General features: G+C 44.3%; 1 protein-coding gene across 1 annotated transcript in view; it reads left to right on the top strand.

Moving 5' to 3' along the window:
- The window catches only part of efnb1 (ephrin-B1), a gene marked incomplete at its 5' end in the record, with an annotated part of 54921 nt that extends 36669 nt beyond the window's left edge, over nt 1–18252 (top strand). The window contains 3 exons of the mRNA XM_083891323.1: nt 10113–10205; nt 15266–15382; nt 17588–18252. Of these exons, the coding sequence (XP_083747449.1) occupies nt 10113–10205; nt 15266–15382; nt 17588–17979 (602 nt within the window). The 3' untranslated portion in view covers nt 17980–18252. The remainder of the gene's footprint in view (nt 1–10112; nt 10206–15265; nt 15383–17587) is intronic.
- Nucleotides 18253–21253: the final 3001 nt, after the last annotated feature.

The raw sequence follows: 21253 nt of genomic DNA, 5'->3' as shown, positions 1-21253 counted from the left end.
TTCAGGGGTAATTTCAGGACAGTTCCTCTTATAGTAGCTTTTTATCCCTCATAATAGGAAATTTGATTAAATACCCATTTTCTTGGTCTGGAACCTCCTAGATTGATTTCAACTTGAGGTGTATCCAATGGAAATTCCTAAGGTGAATGGTTTTTAATTTGAAGTTGCTTCAGGAAGTGATCAGTCAGTTTAACTGCAGCTCTTCATAAGAGGCTCGACTGGGAAGTACTGAGGGGGAGCTGGAGTAGTAGATGTCATGTTGACTGATTGTTGATGTGGATTAATGGACATGTTGGTCCTCGAGTGTTGGCGTCTTGCCCGCTGTTTTCTGCAGTAAAAAATAAACACTGGGCATGTGATTGGATTAATGAAACACTAATGTGTGGCTCTCCTCTGTCTTTAATAAGGGTAAAACTCTGTGTGCTCACTGTGACCGGCACACACACGCTCACACACACACACACACACACACACACACACACACACACACACACACACACACACACACACACACACACACACACACACACACACACACACAGACACTCCGTACATTTCCATACACAGTTAAGTGGAGGGACTACAGTGTTCAGCTGGACGACTGTCCTTGTCCAAGTATACACTAGGGGAATTGATTTGTGTCTGCCTCCACACGGGGGCGAAATGCTCCTTCCACATTAGGCGGTTTCCAGTTGTTAGCATGTCGAGCAACATGCTGAGTCTTCCCTCCATCCACCGACTTAATAACATAAATCTTTTTAAAGCTTATAGAGCATAAAATTGGTTTCCTTATCAGTCCAATAAATGTCCCTGTCCTGAATTTTGCCATGTTTTTTTTTTTTTTTTCCCGCTGCTGTTGTCTCATTCTTTCGTGAACTGGCTTCTATTATTTCGGTGGCTCATGTGCAGAGCTCCCAGGCCAGCTTTAGTCCAACTCTGGTCCAACTGAGCCTGACTCCCAATCGCATTATCAGGGTGTGTTAGTATGACTTTGACAAATTTGATTTAGTGCAATTTCAGTTGGAATAAATAGATTTTAAAAATTAGTTTTTTGTCGGACTAACACCATAAATTTTTTTTTTTTCTAATATCATGGATTTTCCTGACACACACACACACACACACACACACACACACACACACACACACACACACACACACACACACACACACACACACACACACACACACACACACACACACACACACACACACACACACACACACACACACACACACACAATAACTCAGCAACTCCCACATGAACAATATTAACCTTTTAGCTTCTCAGTGTTTGAGCGAGTGTGCGCGCTTCAGCATGTGTTGAATCTCTTCTAACCTTTAGCTCGGACCAATAGGAAGGTGAAGTGCCTTTTTTTTTCTCTCTGACCCAGTTCCCTCTCTGCTCATTTCTCTGAACACGCAACATTTCAGCAGCTATTAGTCAAATGATGCGCTGTCTGCGAGGGGAGTTCGCAGGCAACTGTGTGTGTGGTGTGTGTGTGTGTGTATGTGTGTGGTGTGGCTCTCAGGGCATGTTTGTTCACCTGTTAGTGTTGTGTATTCAAGGGTGCTAATGTGTGTGTGCCCAGTAGGGCTGTGCCAGTTTTTTAAAAATAATCATGTAATGGGGAGAGGGGGGAGCAATGATTACACAAACAAAGAAAAATAACAGTTGCAACCTGAAATGTTCTATTTTCCCCCCTCTGTCTTTCATTGAATCTGTGCTTTTAGATACATGCAGCTGCTGGTCAGCGGGAACAAAAAAAAAGTGAGCGGGCCACTTCAACAGTCTGTTTTTTTTCCACCCTGCACATGATTTGTGTAAAATTGCTAAGGTTTTCTGTGGCTGCTGCTCAGCTCAGTGATATCGGTGAAAAGAGCCATTACAGCCAATTAGCTACTCTGTCATTAGGGAGGGTTGTGTGGGCTACTGGCAACTTCTCCACACAACAGAATACATTATGGCTGAAATAGCTGGTAAAGCTGAAAACACTAATACCTAAAAAATGTTCCATATTGGGAACAGCAGAGCTGTGGCAGGTTTTTATTTTACAGTCAGTGTGGTTATGAAATTAATATTGGATATTTTGGCTGCTGCCTTCGCGTCTCATAAATTCAGTACTATATGCAGAAGCTTATCGTATTATAAAGTACCCCCTTCCCAGGTTACTTTATTTCATTGTGCCAATTGACCATGTTCAGAATTCTGCACTCCCCCGGTGCACACCTGTCAGATCTTGTGGGTTTTGGCGAAGAAGCATGCATGCACATTTTAAACAGAGACCTCCTTTATTTTGTGTGATCAAATGTGTGTGTGTGTGTCTGGTGGAGGGCAGGGTAAAGGAAAGGGCTATGAGTGCAGCCGAAAGGTTTAGGATGAGATGGACTCGAGTCTGTCTGCATCTGTCATGTTGGAGTGTGCTCAGTCTGTTCATGTTTGAGACAGATGACTTGCTCTGCTCCCCAAGGTCCTTCCTGTTATTCTGCATCCTTTATCTCCTACTGATCCGGCAGACGGCCTGCACACAGCCGCATGTGTACTCGTATGAGCGTGAGTGTGTATGTGAACAATTTTTCTTGTGCACATCTTGTCTTGTTTGCTTCTTCGAACTTGTGCATTCTATACGTGTGTGTGTGTGTGTGTGTGTGTGTGTGTGTGTGTGTGTGTAGGGGGGTGTACTCCAGCAAGTTTTGTGCTGTGTATTGAATCCCAGGGTTTTGCAACATGCTGAGTTGGGAAATGGGGAGTGGAGAGTGCAGCAGTACAGAAGCTCTGCCCCTGCTAGATCCACCGGGGAGTTCACATGCACGCACGCACACACACACACACACACACACACACACACACACACACACACACACACACACACACACACACACACACACACACACACACACACACACACACACACACACACACACACACACACACACACCTGCAGCTAAATGATGCAGAAGGTCTGTGTCTTTGCAGGCTGTGGAATGTGTATGGAGACACAGTCACAGATACACACACAGACACTTTGGGAGCCGCTGACAGGTCCTCTACAAAGGTTAAAAGCTGTCATAAGTATCTTTGAAGCACCAGTGGTGCTGGCTATAGAAGTCCATAATGCTCAACGTTTAGCTCTGTAATTAAGGGATTGTTATGACTGACAAATAAACAGACACGTCAACACACACCCACACACACATACTGTTTTAAGCTGCTATTCTTCTTAAGACACTACAATGGCTTCCATTCATTTGCACTTGACTAAACCAAGTATTATTCCTAACCATAACCATGACTAGTTAATGGATTTACCATAAAACTTAAACAGCTCTACCTCATTGGGACCAGGTCCTAACAGATACAAGCACACACACACAACATGTCACGTCACATTCAGCTATTATATCTGTTGTTTCATGTGCCAGATGACAGCATCAGAGAATACTATTATTGAGGCCAAGTTTCACTCGGTTTCACCAGGTTTATACTGGCCCTCATGTCTGTAGACAGGTGAAAGTGGCTGACTTGGCATGTATTAACCGTTTATTATTATTTAATTAATTATTTTATGTTAACATCTATTTTTTTATGTTGTGCTATAGACCTTCTTCGTCTGTTTTTAATCTAACAATGATAATAAAAATTAAATGCGCACTGTTGCACCGGGACCATACTGCACATGGGCAAAATGGTGAGTGTGAGTGAGAGGGAGGCAAGTTGGCAGTCGCACACACTCACACTCGCACTCACACTCACACTCACACTCACACTCACACGCTCACATGTATGCTTCCTCTGCTCCATAGAGAGAGATCACCTCCCACTTCTTCTTCTTTTTTTTCCAAACTGAGCTCTCCTCCTCCTGTTCCTCTCAACTCCTCACTTCATCACCTCCTTCCATATTCCCTCACCAGCATATGCACGCAAGGACAGATCAGGTCTCACTCCTCTCTGGCTCGCACACTCTCATGTCTTAAAAAAAAAGGAATCTCTTGCTTCCACTCCTGTCCAGCACTCCTCTTTCCATTCACCCTCTAAACACCTCAACCCCCCCCCCCCCACACACACACACACACGTCGCCACTTTACCTCCCTCACTCACCCTTCTGCAGCACCTCCCAACCCTCCTCACCCCACCCCATTCTATCCCATAGTGCTCTCTGCTGGGAGGATTTAGAGGCACCCTGTAATTTTGGTGCCGGAGGAGCTCTTAAGTCCTGCCTGATCTTCTGGCTATAAAGGCAGCCAACGTGTGTGTGTGTGTGTGTATGTGTGAATATGAAATTATGTGTGTGCGCATGTCAGTGTGTGTTCCATTCTGTCGGACCTAGTGCTTACATGTATGTTTTTTTTTTTCCCGCAGCCATTTCAGATGTGGATGTATCTGTATGTGTGTGCAGCCGGGTATGCTCTTGCTTTCTGTCTCAGTGTGTGTGTGTGTGTCAGAGAGAGAGAGAGAAAGAGAGAGCAGCAGTCTAATCAGGGCACAGGAGAGGAGCTCCCCCTCTGGCTGTATCCTGAAGCTGTGAGCTGAGCAACAGTTGTGTGCACTGAGCTGCTTACCACCCTTAAACCTTGACACTAAAGCCCCATTTCTATGGAGCAGTACATTTGGATTCAGTTTGGCACATGACGCAATGATTTGTGTGTGTCAAACGTTGAGGAGGGCACCAAAATAACAAAATCCTACTGTCCCACTTTTGGAGGAGCAGCTCCTACAAAGTGGAGCTAGACACCCTGCAGTCTGTTGACTGGTCGACAGAGAATCATCAATTTTGTACAACAACGGGGGAAAAACAGCAAACTTTTGCCCGTAAAAGCCTGCAGCCTTCGCTCAAGCTTGTCGTCTTGTGATAAATAGCTCTGTGCCGAAAAAGAAACAACACAAAATGGGAGACGTTGCTCTTTGTTTACTGTGTCACATTCGTCTTATTCATGGGATTTATTGGCGAGCCACACTGTGTCGCGCTGGTATGTCGTCATGTTGTTTGTGTAGCCGACGCACATTATGTAAATAGCTTCGTTATTTATGTATCCAGCCCACACACCCCGCAGTGGAAACACAAGTCAGATCAGGGTGTACCAATCGAAACCTCACCGTGGTGAGCTGAACTGCGACTGTACCGCTTGGTGGAAACCTGGCTACCAGCATAGCAGCCTCTGGTAAGAGGCGGCATGCAGAGATGTGAGAGGTGCTCCATGGTGATACTTTTCAATAACTAAATGGCTAAAAATTGAAGAGGAAGATTCGAGAATTAGCCGTGTCCTTGTGCATTATTCAAAACCGTGCTCATCCTAAGCTAAATTAAATATTGTATTCACAAAATGGCATGAAAAACATGCAGCGCTGGTGTCAAAGATATGACTATTTAATATTCTCTGTCAACTTTGATTATTGTGAAGATAGAAGAAAAGAAAATATTGGCCGAGCTCAGTGCCCCCAATTCATCTGAGATGATAAGTCTCAATGTATTTTCTTTGCCGATGCCAAACCTGCGGAGGAGGCGATGGGGCGAGACAGCGAGTGAAGGGGTTGGAGGTTGATTACTGATTTCCATTTCTATTTCAGGGACAAAGAAATGGAAGACTGATGGGCTGGGACATCTATTTAGATCTATTTCATTCTGCCATAATCAGGCTTTAGCCATGCCCTAATACTTGGGATTAGAAAAGGTTCAAAGTGCAAACATCTAGATCCCTCCGTATTATTCCAGTCTGTCAACCTCACTTTGTATGTTTTTGCATGTGAGCGTGCACATGCATACTTGCATGCGTGCCAGATCTGCTGGGAAGGGTTATCAAGCTGGATTCAGCCCCATAAACCTAATCTGACCCTCCCTGTGCTCACTCAAGAGTGAAATATTTTGGTCAAATAGGTCTTCCTCTCTCCTTCTATACCTTTGTTGACTCATGGTTCACTAATGCAAACAAAAACTGAGAGAGGAATATTGCAGGTATGATAAAAATCCATTTCTGCTGCGACGCCCTGTTTGATACAGACACACACACTTGAATGCTTGTGTTTAGCTTCCTCCTTTGAATCAAACGGATGAAACAGCTCTTTGTGTTCGTGTTTTTTCCTTGATGCTTAGTGTGAGTGATCAGACTGTGGTTGTGCCTGTTTATATATTTAGCTCATTTCAGATTTTTCTTTTCTTTATGTCGACATTATTACTGGTTGTTACTGTGAGTACCTGCTGCTTGCTTGGCTCGTCTAAGTGGAAGTCTGAATGCTGGGGAGAATGGGGCGGGGGGGGGGGGTGGTGTGTGAAAGGTAGCCAATGAATGTCACCTCTCATCCACTTTCTCATTAAACAACCTGCTCTCTGTCTGTCACATGGGCTGTATCCATCCCCTCTTTTTGTGCTGTGGGCGCGTAAGCGTGCACGCGCATGCATCGACACAGGAGCACATGAACATGCGTGTACACACAGCGCACATTGTGCCGTATGAAAGCAAGCCCCCCTTGGGCTGGACAGGAATAATAAGCAGCAGATGATTCATGATGGAGATGGGGAATGTATTCGGCAGGACCACCTGAGTGACCTCATTTAGCAGACCTGAGAATAAATATAGACCACTGTTTCGCACTCTCGCCTTACCTTGTGTGCGTCGTCTCGACCAGTCAGCACTACGTCTCTCACACATCTCCCACTCCTCTCCTCGGAGCACCTCGGGGAGCAGTCCTTCTACTCTGCCCCAAATGTCCTTGTGAAATCTGTGTGCATTTTTGCATAATGCAAGTGTGTGCATTCATGTACGCACGTTAATGTGTCAGCAGCAGCGGTACGTGTATAGAACTGGAACAGGAGCGTTTGTTGTGGGCCAGCTCTCACCCTTGTATGGCTTTCTCTTGGCTGATACTTTGTACTGTAGATATTTCCCAACATCAACATTTGGCACCTGGTTTCTCTTATGACTTCAGCAGCTGTAGATCTTTTGTTCTCCCTCTAGTCATTCTGCGGCCAATGATCCACACCCACAAAAAGGCCCTAAATCTTACAAAAAATTTCTCTTTGGAGCCAACTGCTTTATAAAAAAAAAAAAAATTCCTTCATGCAATGACCAGTTCTTTTGGTATTCTGGGCCACTAACATTGAACCAGTTCTCTCCAGTAAATCATTAGCAGTGGACTGGTTTCTTTGTTCTTCGCCCTGTCGTTACTTTATCCCCTTGTGTTTTTATCTCCCTGCTGAGACAGGAAGACCCAGTTCCCCAGTTTCCTCTCTCCAAAACATGACATGACTGTCGGCCTTTTAATATCTGTAAATCCAGATATGGATTAGTGTTTGGGGATGAAATGAGAGAAAGAGAGAGAGAGGGTTAGAGAGTAAGAAAAATTGAGTCAGAGAAAGAGGAGATGGAGTGAGTGAAAGGCATTCAGATTAAAGAAAAAGCTGGCAGCGTGTATTTGTGTTGGAGTCAGGTTATAAAGTTGGCACGTCTGGAAATATGGCTGGCAAATCACTGACTTTTTTTTAGAGTGAACTTTTGACATGAGCGATCTAAATACACTGATAAACAGAGATTAAAATGACAAATGTAGCAGTACTTTAGAGACAGCAACATTTTGGAAATGCATTTTTAATGCACTCAGCAGTTGTATCTGTAGCTGATTTCCATCTTGAATAGTACTTGAAGGATGGATTCACATCAGGAAATGTGCTTACAATTTGACGCAGTTAATCGGATTATGAATTTCCAGGAGAACAGTAAAGGTCTTGAATTATTTGACATTTTAAATGTCTCAATACAAACAACATGTAAAGCGATCATTTCTTTATAAATCCAGCTCACTTTCAGTTGTTAGTACAAACAGGGACCTCCAGGGGCAAATTTATCATCATGCCACATCAGTAATGCAGGAGCCTGAAGGAATAGTTAATTTCAATGACAGAAGTAAGTTAACACCGAAAAGATCTGCTCTCCCTGAATGGATATAAAATTCATAGCACGATGCTCACAGAGGTAGATTATTCCAGTGCCTTTGAGCTCGATCTTCACAGAGCTAATTTTTCTATAACCTTGCCCTGGAAATTTTCAAATTGAAAGAAGAGGGGAAATTGGGTGGAAAATGGCAGGATGAGGTTAGTACTCGTGGCAGCGTTTGGGCCCTTCAAGCTGAGCGTCGCTGGAAACAGCCGTGCTCACTTTGCTGTCTTTGAATGTCTCCTTTAGCAGCGGCCTGCTCCTTGCATAGACTTTACATAAATCATAAGACTCACTTAGCCTTGAGTGTTCATTCACAGTAATGGCCCACGTAAATTTGAAATGTTTGTGTTCCTGTGCTGCACTCGGCTCCGGCTGACCCCTCATATATATATTTCACTCAGTGACCGGTTCACTCGGTTACAGTATGAGTCGACAGTGGGGGGGGGTGGTTTGACGCGATGTTATCGCAATCATTTTCACAAATTATCACGCACTCAACAGTATGTTGTGGTCCACTTTGTAATACTGAGCTCTGAGTATGATCTGATAATGTAAATTAATGTTAGTGCAATTCATTATTTAGTTTTCGTCAATTTTCGCCACGGTACAAAGCTGAAGTCCCACAGGGCAACGAATGTCAGCATTAATAATGCTTAGGAATGACAAGGCATGAATCAACTAGATGAGCTTTTCCATAGCTGCAGAGCCAGATTTCAACACTGCTTGATGTAACATTAGTTCATAGCATGGAAATGAACATAGAAACAGCCATACATCATAGCAGAGACGGCGCGGTGAGTATTTTGATATTTGTGACGCATTATTCCAGCCCCCACCCTTCCCATCTGTAGCTGAGTCTGTCTCACAATGTCATCATTAGATAAACACCCACTCAAAGACTATCTCATCATAATGAGGGTGCCATCTGAAGCAATCACCCAGGGAGATGGTCATTGAGTTAAGAGGGAGGGAAAGGGAGGGGTAGAGCCTGATAGCGCAGATAAAAAAAAAGAAAAAAAAAGAACTGATTGAAAAAAAAAACCAGAGAAAGGCAAAGACTGATAACGTGAGGAAGAGAAACAATAGCATTTCAGAGGAAGGGAGTTAAACAGCAGGCTAAGTGGAGATGGAGAGTATTTGGGGAATTCCAAAATTAGAGCTGCCATCGTCTGCGCCTACTCGGATGCACATACGCTCGCACACACACGCACACACACACACACACACACACACACACACACACACACACACACACACACACACACACACACACACACACACACACACACACACACACACACACACACACATGCACACCCCTACACCTTACAAGTGCCTTGTGCTTAGCTGCTCAGTGTAAAGGTCAGAGTCACACTCTGTCTCCCTAGGTCATTATCATGAGCCTGAAAATAGACAGCCAATTGTGCCACAGTGTCTGAAGTGAATGTGACATTGAATAAACAACCGTTGACCCTGAGCTCCTCACTCAAATCAGAGCAGAACACACACTTTTAAACAAAGGGAAAGAAGCTGACACACACACACACACACTAATATATACTGTAAATGACACACACACACACACACACACACACACACACTCACGAACATTAAGGGAGGCATTTAGCTCTCAGCACTACCAGCAAGTAATGACACATGTGGCTCAGAGGGAGTAAGCTGCTCGAGGACTTGGCGAGAAGCTGGAACTCTCGCTGACATGTCTCACTGCTCAACTATGCACAGACCAAAAACACACTCCCTCGCTTTCTGTCTGTCTCTCCCTATCTTTCACGCACACACACGCACACACACACCCCCCCCACACACACACACATAGACCCAGGTCTGACCATGTCCCTCCTCCACCTTGGCGTCCACCCTCCCTCAGTACAGGCTCTAATGTTGTTCCATTCATTTGACTTCACTTTACTGTGTTAATGAGAGATACCATTGAGAAAAGCCGGCGGTTGATTGAGAGTGAGAATGGCTAATCACTGGGACAACTAATCAGCGCTTGTCGTAAATATTGATTAGTTCTGTGCGTTATGGACATGCTCATTAACCAATGTGTCTTTTCTCCTCCTCTTTTTCGGCACCTCCTGCTTTTCTTCTCCTCACCCCTCCATCACCCCTCTTGTCTTTCTCCCCTCTTCCTCTTCCTCTGTATCTTTGCCTCCTCCAGCGACCTCCAATGGCACAGTCGAGGGCCTGGAGAACCGAGAGGGAGGCGCTTGCAAGAGCCGAGCCATGAAAGTCATCATGAAAGTCGGACAAGGTAAATGTGCGCTCATGTCACATGCAGAACACAACACAGAGCCGATGCCTTAAAGCCATGTTTCACTTTTGTGTGACATTTTCATTTATCGCCATGTGTGAATAGCGTGACTTTGTCCGCCACCAGCCTCTGATGGGACCTGCTCTCTACAGCTTTAAAGGTGTGTTGTAGAATGAAGAGGCCACCGGCGTTGATGACTTCAAACAATTTTTATATGAACGTCTTTAACACCACTACCTGGAGCTGCAGCATAAATCAACTGTGACCTATAGGGGTGTCCCATCACAATTATGTGTTTGAAATAATTCCAGTAGTCATTAAAAAATGGTTTATGCACCTTTTCACCATTATACTGTTCACTCTTCATCTCAATATTATGACATGACACTGTAATTAAACATCACCATACATTGGCAGGCTATATCAGTTTTTTTCAGATATTGAAGATAAAAATATTTATACTAAATAATCAGGAGCATGGTCAGCTCTACAGAGGCTGTAGATGCCAACTGAAGGCTTCAACACACATGGTAGTGAAGGGTGAGGTGAGAAGCTGCAACATGTAACTTAAACGTATAAATGTAACAAAAAAATAAAATATAGATAAGTTAACAAATAATAATGAAATTACTTTTCTCAATGGGTATTTGACAACCCAGTGTGAAAGAGCTGTAATTATATTTAATGATATATAACTGCACTCGTAAACAAATTCCTACTGTGTGTAATAAAACTTGTATTTACTGTTTATAGGTATGTACAATTAGTACAATTATCTAGATGGGTTTAAAACTTTTTCAATTAAGTTTGACATAATGTTTGCAAACCACAAAACTTAAAAAAAAAAAAAATCAAACAGTTATAAATGAGTACTTAATAACCACTTCAGATTTGTGGTTACAACACATTACAGTTCATTATTGTTGATTAGAAAAAGTCTTCTATTATTCATGTACTGGCTACAAATGCTAAGCAGCTGTGTTTTTCGCAAAGTGAGAAATGGGTCAGTATAAATAATAGAAGAGATTTGTCTCAGCAAACCACTGACACTGAAGGAACTGTCCCTTTAATAACTCAGATTTGCAGGCAGCAGTGCAAATCAATAAGCAAGACTGCCTCATGCACTGCTTTATTGGATTTGCAGGATTTTTGCTTCAGTTTGATGAAGTACCCTGATTTCTTAGATGTGCCGTGTTTATGTTTGTCTTTAAGGAACACTCCATCGGACTACTTTCTAATTTGATTTAGATAGATTTTTTGATACCGTGCTGCAAATTTTCATTTCTTGTGATAAAAGATCGTTATCATGTTCCCCACCTCTATTAGGCTCATATTGTGTTTTTTGAAGAAATCGCTTTATATACAAACTCAAAGGGACGAGGTTTGAAGAGTTTGCAGATGTTCTTCCACCTGATTTTCGTTAATCAGGGGCACAGAAATGTCAGTGCATGCGTGGTCGCCGGCGCTAAGTCGTCTTAAAGTGCTGGAAGTAAACAAACTAGCTTTGTTTAGATATCCTCGGACACAGCATTTGGTTTGCATCATACATTTCACTTTTAGATGCAGCGTTATTCAGTATGTGGACATCCATATCCTGATTTTGACAGGGTTTAGTACACAGATGTGTGACTCTGTAAACACCCCCCCTCCACTAAGTGTGGTTGTTTTGACTGAAATAGACACTAACCATCTGAGAGGAACATCTGCCTGCTGCAATGATTCCAACTTTAAAGCTGGATCTCAACATGTCAGAAATAAACTGGGACTTGCTGAACAATCTGCGAAGTGTGTGTGTGTGTGTGTGTGTGTGTGTGTGTGTGTGTGTGTGTGTGTGTGTGCGTGTGTGCGTGTGCGTGTGCGTGCGCGTGCGTGCGTGCGTGTGTGTGCGCAGATATTTGAATGTTGGCTAGTTGGATGACAGCAATGTATCCATGGCAGTCAGTAGGAGAATAGAAGTTAACAAGCTGCTGATGCTCGTGAGGTCCGAGTCAGAACAAATTCAGCAGATAACCCATATTCTCAGAGACAGACAGGTATCACACTAGAATCCCATGTAGGTCAATTACAGCATTTGACAGCCCAGCATTGCAACACCATCGTCAAATTACACCATAGTTACACAAATGCACACACAACACACACTCTTGCATGGCAAACACTAACGTACACCCAGGAGAAAACGGACGACCGTGAACGTGTTAATGAAATTGGAGAAAGGAAATGTCGAGTTCGAGGACAGTTCTCGGAAAGTTCCTCCTCAGCTTCTGTCTGTTTCTGTGGCTGCCGGCTGTTCCTCAACTTCGCCAGAGCCATGCACTCATTTCCCACAGAAGTCTGAAGCTGAGCTGTCACTCACAGTCAATGTGCCCTAAAAACCCTGTTAGAAAAGATGCCGTTGGCCCAGCTGCTACTACTTAATCTATAAAAATATATCGACTAAATCTTTTTTCTGTGGATGAAATCGTTGGTGCATAATTTGCGACCCATTCGACCCAGTAATTGTTTGAAGAAGGGCTGCAAGAAATTAGTGCATTGACAGAAACTTTGATTATGCTGCTGTGGACCATTTCTAGGAGATTGTTTTTCCTGGGAAAATAATGAAGGTGCCATTAAGGGTTGCCAGTGCTGAAAAGATTTGCTGATTAATTGGCTAAAGTGTTGACAGAAAATTCATTTGATAGTCATTTATACCAACGAGTCATTAACAAGCAGAAAACTGCAAATAGTTGCTGATTCTTGGACTTGGAACAGAGAAAATCTGCTGCTTTCCTGTGTTTTAATTAATTATACATTGAAAGCATTTGGCTTGTGGACTGTTTGGAGACATCACCTTGGCCTCTGGGAGACTGTGAAGGGCTCGCTACTTTCTGACATTTAAATCGATGTATTGAAAAAGTCCCTTAAAAGACTGATGCGTGATGGAAATAGTCCTTATACTGTATGCAGCAGGAGACTCTACGTTCTGCAGCCACACTCACACACTCGGCTCTGACCCAAGATGGTATTGTGTTTAAGCCACATTTCCTCTGTCTCTGCAGCTGAATGCCAATACTCGCTCTAGTCAAGTCTCCAAGATCTCTCCATATGTCCACTCCTTTGCATGTTGTACTGATTTTTCGGTGACTCATAACAATGGGTAAAATGTTCCCATTCTTTTAATGTTACAGTTGCATGGAAACGTTCCCGGTCTTAATCATGTTGAATCGTCACCATTTGCAGGAAGTTACGTGCCCTGACACATTCATATCTAATTGTGCGTTAAATGCCTGGTGTTCCGTCGTTTGTCTTTCTATTAAATGTGAAGTAAAAAGGGAAGGGAAATTGAATGAATAGGGAAAATAGGAGGTGCCCATATTTTATACATCCGTCGCTATTCGGTGCTCCTTTTTTTTTCCTCCAGCACATCATTTCGGTGTGCTCATTAGAAATATGTTGACTCACTGCCTCGCGCACACCCTCCCTCCTCGTTTTTTTTCCTCTCCTTTTCTACCTCTCCTTACATATCTGTCTCTCCCCCAGTGTCGCTCGATCATTGTCTCCCTCGCTCTCACTCCCCCCGCCGCCTTTTCCCTCCTCCTGGTGGGCTGGCAGTTCTGAGGTAGCTGCTGTCTGCATAGCTAAGAGAAATGTCAGCAGTACACACAGAAAAAATGGGTCAGAACATTACAACGCTGCCTGCACATGCTCAGTGGTTGACACAGTGTTGGTCTATAAGTAGGGAGTGAATCAGATCACTGTGTCCTCTCATATCCTCTACCATGCGTGAATGTTCCCACTTCTCACTCCTGTCCTTTCTCATCAATTATTGACGGCACACAACAGCTCATGGCTACACTCAACGCTGCTGCAATCAGTGCTGGGCCATGTGATGGTCAGGATATGAACAATAGATGAGGGAAGGGGAGACCAGTATGTTAATAGTGTGCTTATTGTCACCAAGCAGTGGACACTGCCATGGATTCATATTCTCTTGCTTAATTCTTTTTCTTTCTTTCTGTTGTTCAAAGTGCCTGCTGTCCCACACCCAAAGCTTTTCTCCTGACAAGTCAAACTGGGTTGGAAATAGCAAACAGACTGCTATCCCCCTCTCTCCCTCTCACACACACACATATGCACGCTGACACACACTTGCCATGAGGGACTTAGATGTAAATTGCCTCCCCACACGCCCTCCTCTCTATTTCTCACACACGCCTTGAGCAGGCTTTTGGGCAGATGCAGATAAGGCCCGATAGAGGAGAGGCATCTGATAGCGTGCTGTGGAATCCATCTGACCGGCATCGGTAATAGTTTAGAACAGTCCCCCGTCTGCTGGCCCTGCCCTCGTAAAAAAGCCACGCCATGGACCCACCAGTGTTTACCGCACAAAGACTTCAAAGTGTGTGTGCTGAAATCACAACAGACAGACAGATAAACTGTCTGTTTCCTTTGCGTTCTCCTCAGAGCTTTTGCGGCCCCCTCCTCTCCGCTTCTCCTCGTCTCCCCCTGCTCTCCCTGCACTCCTATTCTCTTCAGAAGTGTGCCTCTCTCCGGCAGAGTTAAAGCCAGAGCAATAAATAAGGCATATTATGGCCTTTTAACGTGATGAATAATGTAAAACAATAAAAAGTTAATATATAACTACTTTACCCTCATTCTGCCATGCCTAAGTGTATTGTAAGTATATTCTAGGTGTGTGCATATATGTGTGTTTGCAAGCATGCCTGCGCGTGTGTGTGCTACGCTCTCATGAATGTGTCAGTGTTGGAAATGCCTGTCTGAGTGTTTGCTGAAGGAGCAGCTGATGTAGATGTGAGCTCATTTTTTACGACAGGACAGGGATACTGGTGTGTTTCACAGACGTTTGCTAACTTGTTCTTCCTCTTTTTTTGTGCTTTCATCTTCACTTCTGAGATGCTTTCAGCGCTAGCAGAGATAACCTTCTCTCTCTCTGTATAAATGATATATCAAAAGATAATAATAAAAAAAAAGAAACCATGCCAGTACAGAGGAACAAGTCATTGTAATTCAGCATGTGCAGCGTGCCAAGGCTGAGTTTCTGTGTTTTCTGTTTCCCACAGTTCCAAACGCGGTGAACCCTGTGGCGCCGGAGGCTCCAAAAGACAACGCCATACCAGAGTCCAGTCCAAGTCCGCCTGACCAAGGTCGCGATGGGCCTGAGATGCCAGGAAATCCTGGTGAGCAGATTGACAGACAAACAGTACACCCATAAACCGCTTCTCGAGACTCTTCAGCAGAATGCTTTTGAGATTCGAGAGTGCAAATTTTCTTCGAAGAAAAGGGTTTTGAAATGTTCACAGCCTCGAGGGCTCTTCCAAGAGTTAATCACAATTAGCCTAAAAAAATAACATAAAAATAATCGTTGACTCACTCAAAGTACCTCATTCTCATGCGGCTGTCTTTTGCCGCAGGCTGTCTTGATTGCTGGGGGTCACTGTGCTGGAATAGACGTAAAACCAGTTGCACAGAACACAATGATACTCAGTTAAAGAATGACTGCAAATAACACCAAATTGAACCCCTCCCAAAAAAGAAATATGGCTCGAACTGCGTTATCAGACGAAACACAAAGGTTGTGCTGCACCCAAAGAGACTCAAAGGTTCACTACTACTTTATGAGATGTCTTTTTTAAAAAACATCTGTAGAATCACAGATCAGTGAAGATTAAACACAGAGTTAAGTGAAGAAGTCACTTCAGCCTCCTTGGATGCTCGGGGCTCTGCTTGTTTCCTGTTTTCAACAACACCTTTCATAGCTGCTGCTTCCCACTGGAGGAACTTCCTCTCTCGCTCTCTCTCACTCTGTTCAATAACTTTTTGACTTACTCCACAACTTTGTATGCCACAAACTTCCTTCAGTACAGACTGTTCTGCCTGCCTCAATGTGATAAGTTGTCCTCACTTAGTAATTGCTTATTTGACACAATATAATAAGAGTTCCTTCCTAATGTCACTTTTCCCTATTCCTGGGCTTTTACCTGTCTACCACTGTTAGATCAGTGATTACGTCAAGTGAAGAAGTGCAGGGTGGAATGAAGGATGTGTCACTGTGGTTTGAGGGGCTGATATTTCAGGAATGAATTTTCTGACAGCCTCTCTCCAGCTCGGTCCTCCAGTGCCCAGACTGTACAAAAATTCCTCGCGAGTCTGATTTCGCCGATAAAAGCTGGACTCGGTAGCTTTCAGTGATGTCATTGAGTTGTGATAAGGCTGTTATCCACCTCTCACTAAATGGTTAAGTGCAGAGTGGTCAGTGGAGTGCTGAGTCACAGTCATTAGTGGGGAGGGCAGTCTCTGGAGGTATGAGGCTTTTGTGTGTGTGTGTGTGTGTGTGTGTGTGTACATGTGTGTGTGGGGGGGTAATGGACAGTAAAGAGGTGGTGCATGGGGTCCTGCTCTTTGGCAGCAGCTGCACACATACATGGAAAACAGATTTGGTTCTTCTCAGATTTCAGTCAGCGGAGGAGTCATGACCCCCCCCCCCATATGTCTCTCTCCCATCCTAAATAAAAAGGATAAATAAAATCAGATGTTCAGATATGTACTCCTCATTTTTGGTTGATATCTCACTTGGCCTCTGCCTTAATATGGTGGCCTCCACTGGTCATAAAGTCTGCACTCTTATCGGAGCAGCAATCTTTGTTTTGCTGAGCAATGACTGCAGATTTCTTTGGGAAGCAATTTTGACTGACGTAATTCAATGGGATTAAATCAACAGGGCTGTTAGTGGTGTAACGCACACAGAAAAAACAGGGCAGTGATCATTGTTGATCCAGTACCAGAACAGTAAGATCTAGATATGACAGGGCAGAACAGGGTAGCTGTGAATGTTATTAGACCTGTGATTGTGTAGCAGTCTCTGAGCAGGGAGGAGGTGCTCATAAATCCAAAATGTTTTATTTGAACATGACACATGAAAAGGCAAAGGACGTCCCTGGGGTTGTGACTGCTTACTCTGGACTATGACTTTCAGTTAGACAATAACAGCAATATTTATTCAAACAAATGATGAAAATACATGTGCAGCCACTTTCAATTTGTAAATAAATAGCTGCTAAATAAGCTGTTTTAACAGTTACCAACTGAGTGAAACAAGAAGAGGCGAATGTGCTGAAGGGCTTTCGCACCCCAACCCATATTGTCTGCATATGGCCAAGTAGAACTTCGTGGCACATGTGAAAACCATCTTTTTGATGTACCTATTCAAGCTTTTTTTCATGTAATAAATCTCAAAAATATAAAATAGAGTTATGGGGGGAAGTCAGACGACCCCTCCTCCAAAAATAAATTAACAATGCACTCTTCCTCCTCTGACCCTTCCTCTCTCCATAATAACTTTTGTCCAGTGTCTAACTCCTTGATCTTTTTATTTCTCTGTCTAGACCACATGAATCAGGATCCGGGTTCTCCGCCAAACACAGACAGCATCTTTGGATCCAGAGTGGCCGTGTTCTCCGCCATTGTGGCGGGCTGCATCATCTTCCTCCTGCTCATCCTGCTCCTCATCATCCTGCTCATCAAGATGCGCAAGCGCTCCAGGAAAAATACCCACTCTCAGCCCCGCCCCTCGGCGCTGTCGCTCAGCACGCTGTCCAATCCCAAGCTGCCCGGGGGCACAGCTGGCACTGAGCCCAGTGACATCATCATTCCGCTGCGGACAGAGAACAACTACTGCCCTCACTATGAGAAGGTGAGCGGCGACTATGGCCACCCCGTCTACATTGTCCAGGAGATGCCGCCGCAGAGCCCCGCCAACATCTACTACAAAGTCTGACATGCTCCGCACAGCCAGCGACACAGCCAGGAGAGAGAGAGAGAAAGGGGGGAGCGCTTGATTTATGTTCCTGGGAAGAACACCTTCCTTTGCATTCTGGGGACTTGATGTTTCTTCAAGCCCCTGTTATTTCTACCACCTGCTGCACAAATCTGGAGAGACATGCACTGACCAGTAACCAGCAGGGTTGTGAGCTGACTGATGAGAGGTTTATTTTGTTTGTTTGGGTTGTCTGAAATATCCCCACCCTACTCCCCCCCCCCCCCCCCTCACCTCCAAACTCCTTCGTCTCCCTGCTGGGCGCCAACAGGGGGGGCAGGGCTGTAGCAAACCAACAGATGGAACTTTAGCTTCCTGGTTTGCTGTCCCCTTTAATGGGCAGGATATAACTTATCTCAGTTCCCTGAAGTACAGTCTGTGCTACACCCAATTAAATACACCACCCGAGCACACCAGCCAGGAACAGGCTGACACAGGCACCGACCGCCACTCAGCCTGCAGTTTATGTGTGTGTGTGTGTGTCGGCGTGCATGTGTGTGTGTATTAGTCAGGGCTCTGTGCTGGACCAGGAAACTCTCCAGATAGCTCAGGTATCAGACACAGTGTGTGAAATGATGTGTTCCTCTCCCTTTCGCACCTCTGATGTTTGCCTTACTTAACTATTTTTGATGGAGGATCTCCTCAAACCCTGAGTCAGTTCACAAAGCAGTTGTATTTTGTTAGACTTTTCCTACAAGTGCACAATGTATAGAGTTGAATAGATCATCATTATTACACCAACATCCTTTCACTACCAATGTCATCCTTTGCAGTCATATCCCCCCCCCCCCCCCCGATTAAAGAATTAGCTGGACTGCTGATGTTGAGGTGTGTATGTTAATGTTCATGTATGTGACTGTGTGTGTGTGTGTTCATGGTAATACTCCCTCCACCACTAGTCTGATGTGAGTTGTGCCATTACTCTGGTATTTATGACTTGTGTCCTTTGAACGAGTGAGTGTGTGCGCGCGTTTGTTCGGACATGTCTAGACCAGTCTAGTATCCAGGCAGACTTGTTGGCTTAGGGGCAGAACAGTAAGTTACTGTGTCATATGCTTCAAAAAGAAGACGGACAGACTAACTGTCTTTCCTGAAGACATGCCCGAGATCTAACTGGCACCAACTGATTTATTGAGTGTGATTAGTTTTTTTTCAGGGGAGAATGGTTTTCCGTACTCTGGCAGGCATGTTGATATGTGTTTGTTCTCACTTCTGGTGCTACGGTGTACGATTCAAACAGCTAGTTTTGTGCCTGCTGCCTGAGCTCGGGTGCTCAGTGCTGACTGCCTGGCCTACATAGGTAGAATGCCCTATATATAAGTTGGAGCGCACGCTACGGCTGAAGATTGGGATACATTACTGTTAGATGCCAATTGGCTGCCATCTGTACATGAGTCAGTGGAGTGTGCAGTCAGCGGTGTCGCCAGCGTGTGACTAATCTGTGTGCCATCTCCATGCCCACACTCACCAGCCGGGGAGGAGAGTGAGTGAGAGGAGAGCATGAGAGAGAGCGGCAGATGAAGGAGAAAATGTTCTTGTGACTTGGCTTTAACCTGAGAGCAAGATGGCGGTGGGTACTGGGTGTAGGGGGGGGTTTGGCAGGGAGGAGGAGGTAGTGGGGGAGGGGGAGGGGGGGTGCAGTTTAGTATTCATTTTTTCCATCCGCTCACCAGTTGTGCTGTGAATTAAAAAAAAAAAAAAAAAAAAAAACCCTGTGCAGAAATATTCCACAGTCAAGGTGTGCAGGCTGCGAGGACACTGCAGCTCAGCTATCACACAGCCCAGGGCAGCGGCACCGAGGCAGGATTTACTGCAGCCGGGTGCATGAACATGTGTGCACACTGAAGCTCGCCTTCAGGTGGGGTAGAGGGAGGGGTGGTGATTGAATCTGTCTGTGTGAACATGTAGGTGTTTTTTTGTGCTTATATTTGCAGTTTTTCTCTCGGTGTGTATGTGTATGTGTGTGTGTGTGTATGTGTGTGAATGCTTATGGGGTTTTAAGCAGCAGAAGGGGAGGTTGGACTAGAGCTCGGCGCTCCAAACAGTGTAGCCGCCGAAGTACGAAGCGCCGCAGTCCCAGTTAATGATGTGTGAGAGGAGAGGAGATAAGAACGGCCGTTCCTCAGCATGCAGACACAAGCTGACGTTTAATGCACATGTGCGTACAAACACACGCACAGACTGACGGGTTCGGGTTTATCTCCAGTCAAACGGTCAGACGGCCGCTGAATGTTTATTCACCAGCGGAGGGACCTATCATCTGCTGCCACAAACTATCGCCATCCACTGATATACACTGCTGGGATAAAAGGCAGCCCAGCTTGAAGACACAGGGAAGACTCCAATAGCTTTTGCGTGTCGTTAACCTTAAAGTTAACAGCCTAAACAGCTGCTCATGCTTTAGTGGTCCTGTGTTTTAACTCAGCATGCAGCCCTCAGTGGCCCTCTGTGAAACACATCCAGATCAAATATTTTTGTTTCGCATCAGTGCGCATCCGTTCACCTAAACCAGCCAAGGGAGTCATTACCAAATTACCACAAACCATATCTCACTTTCATTCATTCTCGTGACCACTTAATGTTATTCAAATTTGGGGGAGAATAAAAAATTAAGAGGGGAATATCAGAGAAATGTAAATATATGGATAGAGTCCAATTTAAGATGTAATTTCACCTGAAAACTGCTCATAATAAAAAAAAAATTTAAGATTAGATTTTTGTAATGGAGGATGTTTGTAAATAGCTGTCTTTTTAAAAGTGTGTTTTGTATGAATCCTTGCATTTTTTTGGTCTCTGTTTGCAATATGTTTTTCTTTTCTTTTCTTTTAGAGTTAAACTGAATATTGCAGCAGACACAGACACGCTGTCTCTTTTTGCAGTGTCCAGTATTGTCAAAATAAATAAGTCTTTGTTACCACATGTGTTAAAAAAAGAGAAAAAACACCACCACCAACAACAACAACAACAACAACAACAACTGGGGTTCAGAGTTTTTTATGTTGCCATTCAACAGGATTTTCATTGCTCAGAAACTGTTCAGGACTGAAGCTTTGTCAGTGAGCAGCTTTGAAATGGATATGTCATGATAATGATAAGGCCCCCTTTCCCTGTTGGAGACAGCACTTAACTCTGCGTATGAAGACTGTGTTATTCCACTGCCTTTGAGGTATCTACACCTTCCACTCCATTATGAGATGTAACAAAAACATTTTTGGTCCTCAGTGATTAATCCTTT

This window comes from Microchirus variegatus (assembly GCF_963457635.1).
Source record: "Microchirus variegatus genome assembly, chromosome: 6".
Lineage (NCBI taxonomy): Eukaryota > Metazoa > Chordata > Actinopteri > Pleuronectiformes > Soleidae > Microchirus > Microchirus variegatus.
The sequence above is the reverse complement of the archived record's forward strand: the minus strand, read 5'-3'. Positions and strand labels throughout refer to the sequence as shown.